Source organism: Culicoides brevitarsis, chromosome 2 (assembly GCF_036172545.1).
Source record: "Culicoides brevitarsis isolate CSIRO-B50_1 chromosome 2, AGI_CSIRO_Cbre_v1, whole genome shotgun sequence".
In the NCBI taxonomy this organism is placed as follows: Eukaryota; Metazoa; Arthropoda; class Insecta; order Diptera; family Ceratopogonidae; genus Culicoides; species Culicoides brevitarsis.
In genome coordinates, this window is record NC_087086.1 from 25,014,479 (window position 1) to 25,026,118 (window position 11,640).

Below are 11,640 nucleotides of genomic sequence, written 5' to 3' on the forward strand. Positions count from 1 at the left end.
TAGTGCCACTTTTTCGACACTTTAAATGACAAAAACTTCAATTTTGCAGTTTTCATGAGAGGAACCTGTTTATTCGTCATGATCGTTATTCATCAAGGAGGTCATTTAGACCATAAATGGTCCCTGCTGAATGTTTCACACTCGAAACTTTTACCTTTGGGGAGCTACGGAGCGCCGCAGCGTCTTCAAAGTGCGTAAAAATGCAAAAATTGTTCGATTCACGCTTCCTTCTGTCGGTAGTTTTGGTGAAGGCGTTGAAATAAATTCGTGAAACTTGGCAGGGAGGTCATTTAGACCGTTATAGCCGTGATTAACTATTGTAAGACAAAATACTTCCCTAGTCACCTTGCAATTTGTCCGAATTTGTCTTTAACTTTAGCAGTCAAAATTACATACTTCACACACTTAATTATATTGAAGTCATTTATCAATTAGTAAGATGTTCTTTTGCGACCCATTTCAGTCACAATTCACTCACTATGTTTTTTAATTTAACATTTTTTCCCAAATGCTGCATCGATTTAAGTTAACTCGCAGTAAGCCATTGTTAACAATTCTATTCAAGTGTGTTGGTGGACTATTTATTTCGTTTACTGAAATTGCCGATAAAATATCCTTTTGTCTTCCAAGAACTTCTTATATTAAAAAAGCTAAACTTCGTACTGTTTTATTTTTCTTCCTGAAAAATGCCCAGGGCCTTTTCAGGTCGTTTCTAATATAAAATACGATAAATCTTTATGTTTATTCTAAAATTTTCTCTTCTTGACAATTTTGAAGTTTATAGAAAAAAAAGTCAAATATCCCCAAACAGACAAAAAATCCACTTTGGCGCCTTTTTTCAAATTTCAATGCACAAAATGCATAAACCCGTCTTAAAGAAAATTCAAACATGTGGTTGTCTATCGGCTTCTCAGCATCTACTCTACGAGTCTATTAATAGTTTCAACGCATATTTTCAACACGTTTCTTTGTACTTAGTACATTAAAAAAGATACAAATCACTAAGAAAACTCGACAAACTGCGAAAAAAAAAAATTGAGAAAGTGTTCAATATTGTGCGATTCCACGTCTGTCACTGCCAAACGAGTAAAAAACAAACAAAATCAACAGCTAATAAAAATTAAAATAAATTTCTAAATAAATAACAATAAAATGTTTGTTTATTAGCACAGTTGTTGTGGATTTTTGTTTGGGTGCCTCTCTTAGCAGACGAAAGTGTTGAGGAGAATGTCACTTTGCGCATGATTTAAATGACATTATGACAAGAAATGGGTCGTAATTTCTTCGGTGTCAAGTGGATTAATATTTTCTAAGGAATTTAGCAAAAATATTTACAAAGAAAGTCAGCCTAAAAAAACTTACCGGAATTTGCTGCACGTTCCATGCATTTTTATCGTTTCCGTAACCAGATACTTGCCACTAAAAATTTTCTTAATCTATCTTTAATGGGATGACATGTGACACACTCTCGAAACTTAATGGGCAATTAAATATTTGTTGCTGAGACATGATGTAGCAGAAAAAAAAACATGAAACAGAGTAAAATTCATCAATAAAAGTCCTCGAGACATGTCTAAAAGGTTTTACATGTTTTCCAAACATTTTTCGTGATGCTGATGAAAAATCGCAATTACTGTCGTCATAAAAAAAAATCCGTAATGACTGACGAAGAATGGAAACTCGTCTACTTCAAGTTTTGTAAGTACCACGATAAACAATCGACAAAAGTATCGTGATAAGTGGCCATAGTTTGTTTGCGTGGATAAGTTTCTTTTCAAGTTTATTTACATTTCTACTCTTTCATTCGCTTTCAAGCTTACATTTCCTGCAATGCAATTTGTTTTTAAACAGGTGGTTCATCTGCAAATTGGAAAATATTAAATTTAAATGAAAATTTTGCATCGAAAAGATGTTACAACTCACAAATAATAATTTAATTAAATGAATACTTTTTGGCACAAATTCACATCCACTTACGAGCACTCGTTGCACATTTCTTCACATTACATTTAATTATTGCTTCATTAATGGAGATGTCAAGAAACATATATATTTGATGATGGATTATTTAATGTTGTAATAAATTTCATGTTGAGATGTTGTTTGATTCGAGCTGCATGCATTCCGACCTGACTCGATCATTTTTCACTTGCGATACAATGTATAGACAGAGCGAGAGATGCGTGGATAATCTTTGTGTTTGTGCGGCGCTAGAGTTTATTTATAGGCAGTTAGAAGCGGCTAGGTGGCGATTTTAAAGTTAATTGAAAATTGAAAGAGAGAGTGAGAGAAGAATTTTTTTTGTGTCAAGTTGAACATTTTTTTTTAAATTAATTTTATCGAAAAGTTCTTGTATGCAGAAAAATTGATTTTTAATATTTTTTTTAAATGTGTATTAGTTAATTTCCGATAATGGTGGAAAAATCAAGGGGAAATGAAAATAATTAATAAAAAGTTTTAAAAAAAATAATAGAAAAATTCATGATCGATAAAAAAATATAAAATAAAAAATTTTTAATTAAAAAAAAAAATAAAAAAAAAATATTAAATTTTACAATTTTTTCTAACATTAAATTTTTAACATAACATAAAATTAAAATTAAAAACATAAAATTTAAATTTATCTAAAAAAATATTTTAGCAAACTTTACCCCACTGGGTACCTATTTAAGATTTTTTTCTAATTTATGGCTAAAATTCTATTAAAATACGAAATTAAAATAAACTAGAATTTTTTTAGTTAAAAATTTCATTTTTATACTATAAAATATACTATAAAATTTATGAAAAAATAGCGTTCTAATATTTTTTTATTTTTTACAGAATTCTGATATAACAAAAAGTAAAATAATTAAATTTATTCTCAAATAAAATTGGTTAGTATATTTTTTTGTGAATTAAAATTTTTGATCGTATTTCAAAATTTTGGTAAATTTAAATGTTTTTTTTTAATTTCTTTTTCTTTTTATTTTAATTACAGAAATTAAAAAAAAAGAAATTAATGAAATTTCTTGATTTTTTTAATTCAATAATTTTCTAACTTTTGAAATAATTCAAGAACTACAAAAATAATAAATATTCAATGTCCCAAAAACATGAGTCATAAATTGCATAAATTTGCCATATGTTCGAATCCCTTCCCAAAAACACAAATCCCCATGAGATTTCATCGACGACGCACCCTATCCAACATTATCTTTCATTTTCATCCTACTTCACTACATTTCTCTTCTTACAGATTTTCCTTTAATATGTTTGTTCCTACACGTAATATCGACACTCAATCCCATGTATACGCGAGAAAAACACACATTTTCCCATCTGTAGGTGCCCAACACGCTCTAGTACACCGGCGATGTCGTAGCGCCAAGTACTCCCATAACAACACACTCACTTCAGATGTTCAGTTTGTGAGCGAGTGCTGTTTGACAAATAATAAATGAAAATTGAAAACAGACTTTCAGTTTGTGATAGACCTCGAACTCGTACGGATTGTCGCGAAGAATTGTCGCTTTGGTCCGTTTGACGACGACGCGAAAACGTGTGCTCTCACCGTAGGTACCTATTGTACGAAAAAAAAATAAAAACAAAATAATAATAAAATAGAAGAAGATAATAATAAAACGATGAAAGTCGTGACTTTTAGTGTAAGAAATTAAATTTTTCTTTTGTTTTAACGAGAAAAGAATGAGCTGATCAATTTTAGAAAATTTATTAAAAATATTTGTAATTTATTAAAAAAAAATAATTTATCAAGAAAAGAAAATTTTATATAATTTTCTTTCATTACGTCGAAAGAAAAAAAATAATAATCAAGAAACAATAAAGTCCAATCAAAAATCAATCAAGAAAAATCTCGAGAAAAAATTTTAATTTTCCTAATGACGTCGTTGATGGTGATCATTATAAGCAAAAGAAGAAGAAGAAGGTGTTGTACGAAATACATTTTACTTTGATTGTCATTTGCGGTGATTGTTCTCTCGTTCTTCATCGCAATATAATAATAATAATAAGCGTTCGTGTTCATTTTTAACTGGCTCAGTGAAACCTATTGTTTGTCATCTCTAAGAGATTTTCATTTTTTTTTTATTTTCTTTCACAGTGAACACAACCGAGAGTGATGAATACATACCTTTCATAAAATGACACGTCCGTTCTGAGTCTGACTGAGATCTATTTTTATTATATATTTTGAGGAAAAAAAAGTGAAAATGAAAAAGAAATGAATAAAAAGTAAACAAGAAGAAAAAAAAGAGGAAAATTTTGAGAATTTATTCAGAAAAATTCCCGTTTGAGGAAAAAAATATAAAAAAAAATTATAATAAAAAAAGTGAAAATATTTGAACATAAAAGGATCAGAAGAAACGAGAAAAAAAATCCACGCAAAAATGTCAACAACTTCATTAGGACAAGAAGAGCGAAAACTCAAACTTGGAGAATATATTTTTCAACGACGCGTATTGCTAGGATGTACGGCAGCTGTCGGCATCGGTCTCATCGTGTGGATTGTGGCGATATCGACAGATCATTGGTTTATGGTAACAGGTGGCAATGGTACGTAAAAAAAAACATAATGAAATGCAAAGAAAATGCAAAATAAAAAAAAATCGTAATAAAATTGTGAACAAGAGAAAAAATGTACGTTCGAGATATAATTTAAGTGGTATATCGAATATCCGTATTTTTCTTCATTTATCGACATTTTTATTATTATATATTTTATTTCTAACTCGGAAAAAGGAACTGAATGCACGCTATAACAGAAATCGTATGAGTTTGATATTATTTTATTATTAGTGGAGTAGGCGAGCAACACGTTGCACTCATATTGCTGTTACGGGTCGGTGTCGACGTCGTCTAACGACAGTCTGGTGAAGAAAAGTTTTGTCATGTTCGAAATTGTATTAGTTTAATGATTTTTATCATCGTTTATCGGCAAAACGGTATGTGTTCGAGTAGAGTTGTGACAGATATGGTTGACCCAGAATCAACTTCTTATTAGGTTTTTTCTTTTCTTTTTCTTCGCTTTTCTTGTCGTTTTTAGAGCATTTTGTTTAGTAGAAAAATATTCTCCGTTTATTATTGAAAATTTTTAAGGAATTCTTTTTTTTATGATAAAAATATTTTTTTTAGTTTTGATTAAAAAATATTTGAAATTTATTTGAAAAATTTTTCATAAAAAATTGAATTAAATCTATTAAAAAAACTTGTAACTATTAATATAAAATTAAAAAAAAAATACTTTTGAATAATTTACAAAATAACTTAAATTAACGAACTTTAAAGATTTTTTGAAACAAAAAAAAACAATTAATTTTGTTTTTACAGTCAAAAAAAAAAATCAATCAAAAATTTAATAATTTCTTTAATGGCGTATTCTATTTCTTTTACATGTTTTTTTTTCAATTTTAATGTATTACGGAGGGCATTCAACAAATTTCATTAATTTTTAATTTTTCAGATAAAGTTCTAATTTTTACATTTTTAATTAATCGAATTTAATCTTAAATCAAAAATTTCATTTCAATGTAAAAAAAAATTAATTAAATTAAATATTTGAACATTTAAATTATAAATTTTGACTAAATTAAAGCATAAAAAATTACAATATTATTTTTATTAATTTTTTTAAAAATATATTTGATACAATTTCCATAAAATTTTGTCCTAAAAATGTAAAAATTGTCATTTTATCATTGGGTATTAATTATTCTTACCTGTGATTTTCAAAAAAATTAAGATTTTATAAAAAACTTTTAGTTTATTTAAATAAACTATTTTTAATTATTTTTTTAAAATATTTATTAAATAAAATTAGATTTAAAAAAATCTGTTATTTAAATTAAATTAAATTCATTGATCTATTTAAACATTATTATTTTTTATATGATATTTTATTTAAAAAAATGCGCTTAAAGCAAGCCTTAAATCTGTTTTATCAAAAAATATTTTTTTTTTGTTTTTTTTTCTTTTAAGATGTAAAAAAATCTCATCCTTTCTATAAAAAATACTATTAAAGTTATGGGACATTTTTATAACAGCATGCCGGTAACTATAAGAGATCAAAAGAATTTTGTGGTTTCATTGAATGACATGAATATTGATTGAAAATGATCGAGAGGTATTGAAGAAGAAAAGTCTTAAACTACGTATTTCTTGACCTATAAAGACCAACTTTTCTCATCATACCGAATTTTAGTCGTTTATTTGAATGATACCCCCATGGCTCTTTAAATCTGATAAACTTCTTTGTTTAGAAAAAAACGAAAACTTTTGTGACTTTTCTGCAGGCACATTCATTACATTTGTTGAGATATCACATATCCTCAAAATATTTTATGAATATTCATGCAGCGGAAGAAAAAAAAATAATTATTTACTTTACTGACTAAATTTCAGAAAAGAAAAATCCTTGAAAGGAATTTTTTAAAACCCGAATTAAAAATGGTTTCACTTCACCGAGCAACTTCAAAGCGACACAAAAAAAAACCTTTGAGACTGAAAAGACACGAGAGACGGCAAAAAAAAAAGTTGTGTTTGTTTTGCTTGCGTTTGCATAAAAATGAAAAACAAACAATCACTTCTCGGAAAATTTATTTGAACAGGAAACTTTTTATTATTAAGTTTCTGTCGAGGTTTTGTTTTTTCCTCCATGGCACCACGCACAACGCAGGGAATTAAAGCCACACAATTCCGCGTTTAATTTTTTCTTTTAACTCGCACGTGGTGAAATCAGGCGCGTGGAACGCTGTCATCAACTTTTTTTTGTTGTGCTTCGTCAGTGGTGGCCTCGTCATCGTCATTAATGGTCGTTAATTATTGTAATATGTTAAATTTAATTGGATTTTTTTTTGTTGGTTGCTCATTCTCTTCGTCTCTCGAAAAAAATCTGTGAAAAATAAAATATGAGTGATTCATTAAGTAGGTACTTGGTTTTATGAGCTACAACAGGTTGCCATGTCGTAATTTCATTGTTCATCGTCGTTATGTCTCGAGTGTGGTTGTACATAATTCGTGCCTAGAGCTAGTTTTAAATTTGTGACAAAAATATTTTTTGTGTTTTTTTTTAAGAGATCAAAGAGCGCATTTTACAACATCGAAAATTACTTTCCGGTTAAAACAGTTTTTATGTTCAAAGTTACAAGAAAATAACATTTTTGTTGATGAAATTTTAATTTTTCTAAAATATTGAGTATTAACGGAAAATGACAGAAATAAATTTTTGATTTACTGAAAATTGATTCAGCTGTTTCAATTTATTTTTATGAATATTTCTATCGTAAGGCAAGCAACATTTTAAAATAAATTTTAAATTATTTTAGAAAAAAAAAAAAATAAATAAATAATGAAAATAAGTTTAATTGTATTTTTTGAAATAAAATAAAAAATTTTCTTCAAAAAATATTTTTTAAAGAAAAAATTTTTTTTAAATATTTTTTTAAATATTTAATTAAAAATTATTTCAAATAAGGTTAAATTTTGCCAAAAAAATTTTGATTTTTTTTTCAATTATATTTGCCTTAAAAATTTTTATTTAAATAAAATTTTACGGACAGACAGGTATTTTTCATCGTTCTTAATCCGTAAATGCGCTTCAAAACACATGACAATAAAAATCTTTTTAAATCTTTTTATGATGCCAAAAATACACCGTAAGAAATTTCTCATGTAATTTCATTTTGTCGAAATCGAGTAGAAGAAATTATCCAAGCGGCAGAAATGAACAACAAGAGACAAATAAATTTGATACCAAAATTAATAGATATTGCTGCCGCATTGCCTTAAAGCAGTCATTTTCTTGTCGCTCATCTTGTCGTTTTCTTGATTAAAGATTCCAAAACCGATTTGACAAAAAATGGGTATTTGATTTTTATAAATAGCTAAACAAACTAACTTTTCTTTAAATACCAACCCGTTTAATTTATAAAACGAAATTTTTAGTTTGGGTTCGGAAAATTTTTAAATTTTTTTATTCAGAAAATAAATTTAAAAAAAAAAAATAAAATTTAATTAATTTTTAAGAAATTACATTTTGAAAATTATTTTTATCCTAAATAATTTATTAAAAAATTATTTTAGTCCAGATTTTAATTGAAAATAATTATTTTTGATATTTTTCTTATTTCTTTCATTAAACTTTAAACAGGAAAATTTGAGTGAAAAATTCTTTTGAACATTTTTATAATTTTTAAAAAATTCCAAAAGTTTAATTAAATTTGATTAAATATTCCTGAGTAAGAAACTTGTTTTAAAATAAATTCTTAATACGATACAAAAAAAATCTAAGGTACTTCAAAAAAATTTTTTTTTAAATTTTTTCTCATCAAAAATGCACAAATTAAAATTTTAAAATTAAAAAAAATCGAAAAATTAAACAAAAAATTTAAAAAATTATCTGCTGATAACAGAATTATTTTTTTTTAAATTAAAAGAAAATTTTCTTCCGGTACCAGAAAAAAATTTTTTACAAATTATTTAACCGAAAACCATTTGCAAAAATCGTCGGTACCTTCATTCTCGGCACAAAAAAAATAAAAGCTGTGTGACGGAATGTGAGATGGAAATTAATATAAATGATTATTATTGGGATCCTTGAAAGTTTTCTCCTTCTCGTATTTGCTGATACGCCTAAACTTTGTTATAATTTATGCTTATCTTTAGCGCTCTCAGATCAAAATTAATACTTGTTCGCAAAGTATTGCAGAAGACGAAAAGTTTATCTTCTTAAGAGGTTACGGCTAAAGTGGTTCTCAAAAGTGTTAAATGACAAAATGATTTGTGTGCTTTTGATTTAATCCGGGCTTGTCGTTAATGAGGATGAAAAATCGCTAATAATATTTTTTTTCTTGTTTGCAGGAATTTTCATCCCACAAACGCGTCGATTTTTCCTGTCGTCGCACTCGGGCATCTGGAAAGTTTGTCGTTACGCCATGACGCCGGTGGCCCTCAACGCGTCTGCCGTCGCCCGCAATTTTACGCATGTCTCTGCCACAAATGCCGCCCGCATCGAGGCACTCAAACAGAACGTCAGCCAATCGGCGTACATTCAGGAGTTTATACAAATGGACACGGAGGAATTGCAAAACTCAACGGAGATTAATGAGACACTTCGCAAAGTACTTTTTGCCACTTGGGTGACAAATGACGATGATTTTGTCAAGTACCGCGAAACGTTCGAGGAACAAAGTGCCGATTTGCCGGAGATAACGCGCGACGACGAAATCTTCGTTAATCCCACCGACCTGAAAGCCGTCGACGACATTCCCGGCAGCACATTAGTCACCATTGTTCTCAATAGCACAAATGTGCACATCTTGTTGCCGGATAAACTAAATAACGCATTGTTCGAGGGATGGATGGAAAAACCGAATCTCATTTATTTGCTCGGCCCGTATGCCAAAGCTCTTGGCATTAGTGCGCGAATTGTGAATTCTCAAGGTCAAGAAATCCTCATTCAGCCACCGAGACCGCCGAAAAAGAGCAAATGTGTCGCCAACGGTTACGAATATCGGCCATTTAGTAAGCTTTTATCGCGTAATGCCGGAAAGAAATTTTGATTTTTAATTTTTTTAGAGCGTTGCAAATGGTGCCAGATGTTCCCGACAGACCAAGAAATCGACGCTGACCCATCTATCGATGATGTAATTATAGGTAAGCATGCCGCATTTATTTTTTCTGAGATAAAAATAAGTCTCGCTGAAAAAAAGCGTTAATAAATGTCAAAGATACGACACTTAATTTTGAGAAATGATATATGTTTGAGTGATAATTTCGAACATAGGTCTGTGGTGGGTTGAAAAGTTGTTTTTTTTTTCAAAAACTGACCAAACATTAATGAAAAGTATCTTTAGAATGAATTTTTATTTAATTTTAGCTTTGAAATCCATCAAAAGTTTGTTGAAACTTGACTTGAGAAATCTCATGACCGTTTTTCTTTTTTTTTCGAAAAAACGGTCATGAAAATTTTTTTTTTTATTTCTTCAAAAATCAAGGAAATTTTGATGGAAATCATCTTTAGAATGAATATTTATTCAATTTTTGCTTCGAAATCCATTAAAAGTTGATTAAAACTTGACTTGAAAAATCTCATGACCGTTTTTCTTCTTTTTCGAAAAAACGGTCTTGAAAAAAAATTTTTTTTATTTCTTCAAAAATCAAGGAAATTTTGATGGAAATCATCTTTAGAATGAATTTTTATTCAATTTGAGTTTTGAAATAATTCGAAAATTGATTTGAAAAATTTATCACCATTCGTGGGTCAAAACGGTGATAAACTTATTTCATAAAAAATCGATCAGATATCAATTAATATTATCATAAAAAATTCTTGAAATTCGACAAAAAAAAATATAAATTCAAAATACTCACAATTTTTTTCTCATCACAGATTACAACCGATCTGAGGCATCTTTCGCCATCATCACCGTCATGGTCATGATAATGGGCTTCTTCTTCTCCATTTACACGTTCCGCAACCCGAGATACATGTTCAAGCGACTCGCCGGAGGAATTCACTTCATTTCAGGTGAGAAAGTTTTTAAAATAAATATTTCCATCAAATTCTAATCCATCATCACCTCTTTTGCAGCGGCAACGGGTTTCGTAGTGGTTACAGTCATGGCAGCTGCCGTAGAGTACGAGGAAGAATATTTATCATTCAATTTTCCCGAAGGATCAAATAACAGGTAATGTTTTGTGATAATTTCCTCTTTCAATTACCCAAAAAATATTTTGATGAATTTTGTGATTTTGCTTTAGTTTTGGATACGGATATTACCTTGCTTACTTGGTTGTCATCACAAACTTTACGTCGTTCATTCTCTTTATGTGGTACTCGAAGAAGAAAAAGGGCGACAAAGCTGCCACCGAGGAACTTGGCATGGCTGACGAGGCAGTTAACATTGGAAGATAAGAAAGCGGAGCATATCAGACGGAACTAAAACCTGATATTGTGATAAAGTTTTCTTAGATACCGAAAAGAATTTTTATGAACTCTTTCTCTCTGTTTCACACATTTTTAGATAGATAAATTTATTCTTCTCTTTAAATATTTTATATTTGTTCACCCCAAGATAGAAAAAAAAACTAAAAATATCGAAAGAAGTGTTTTAACACACAACCCTCCAACAATTTTTATTTGATATCCATTTGCATTTATATTACCTTTGAATCTTTTCTTCCATCGATATAGGAAAAAGAAATAAATATCCTCACTATCGCTTTAAAGTAAATTAAGTTTAAATATGAAAATGATTGATTGTCCTCGAGAAAATAGAAAAAACGCTCAAAATTCGTTCAAGACATTTATCGCTCAAAAATTATAATTTTTCTTACATCTACAGAAATATTAAAATTACAATCAAAATGAACCAAAAAAGATAGTTGTAATAATTAAACATTTTAGTTTTTACCAAAAATAACGAATTAATATTAAGATTTTATTAATATTTAAAAATAATAATGAAAAATTATCCTTTATTATTTTTATTCTTACTTTGGCAATATTTAATTATTTATTATATTAATCTAAGCGTTGTTACAATGATTTTGTTATTTAATTCCATATACTTACTTTATAAAAACATATTTGACGAAGATAATGAATAAAGACATAAGTTTTGCTTTTTGTTTTGAAAAAAA

At 28.4% G+C, this 11,640-nt stretch overlaps 1 protein-coding gene across 4 annotated transcripts; it reads left to right on the forward strand.

The window, feature by feature from the left end:
- The first annotated feature begins 3,475 nt into the window (after positions 1-3,475).
- Positions 3,476-11,360, forward strand: LOC134831403 (uncharacterized). Of its 4 annotated transcripts, none has more exons than XM_063845125.1 (7): positions 3,476-3,567; positions 4,103-4,554; positions 8,857-9,519; positions 9,574-9,651; positions 10,388-10,525; positions 10,589-10,685; positions 10,759-11,360. In XM_063845125.1, exons 2-7 carry the CDS (start codon positions 4,389-4,391, stop codon positions 10,910-10,912), a joined length of 1,296 nt encoding a protein of 431 aa, XP_063701195.1. In that variant the 5' UTR covers positions 3,476-3,567; positions 4,103-4,388; the 3' UTR covers positions 10,913-11,360. The 4 variants fall into 4 exon arrangements, with proteins under 4 accessions (XP_063701195.1, XP_063701197.1, XP_063701194.1 ...); XM_063845127.1 differs by having other exon boundaries at positions 3,476-3,558; XM_063845124.1 differs by having other exon boundaries at positions 3,476-3,554.
- The last annotated feature ends 280 nt before the right edge of the window (positions 11,361-11,640 follow it).

What these genes read in the sequence shown, in the direction of transcription:
- LOC134831403 (XM_063845125.1), top strand. Translation starts at nt 4,389, where the DNA reads ATGTCAACAACTTCATTAGGACAAGAAGAGCGAAAACTCAAACTTGGA. An exon ending in TATCGATGATGTAATTATAG is followed by an intron (nt 9,652 to 10,387) that starts GTAAGCATGCCG and finishes TTCTCATCACAG; the next exon opens with ATTACAACCGATCTGAGGCA. An exon ending in AGGAATTCACTTCATTTCAG is followed by an intron (nt 10,526 to 10,588) that starts GTGAGAAAGTTT and finishes CCTCTTTTGCAG; the next exon opens with CGGCAACGGGTTTCGTAGTG.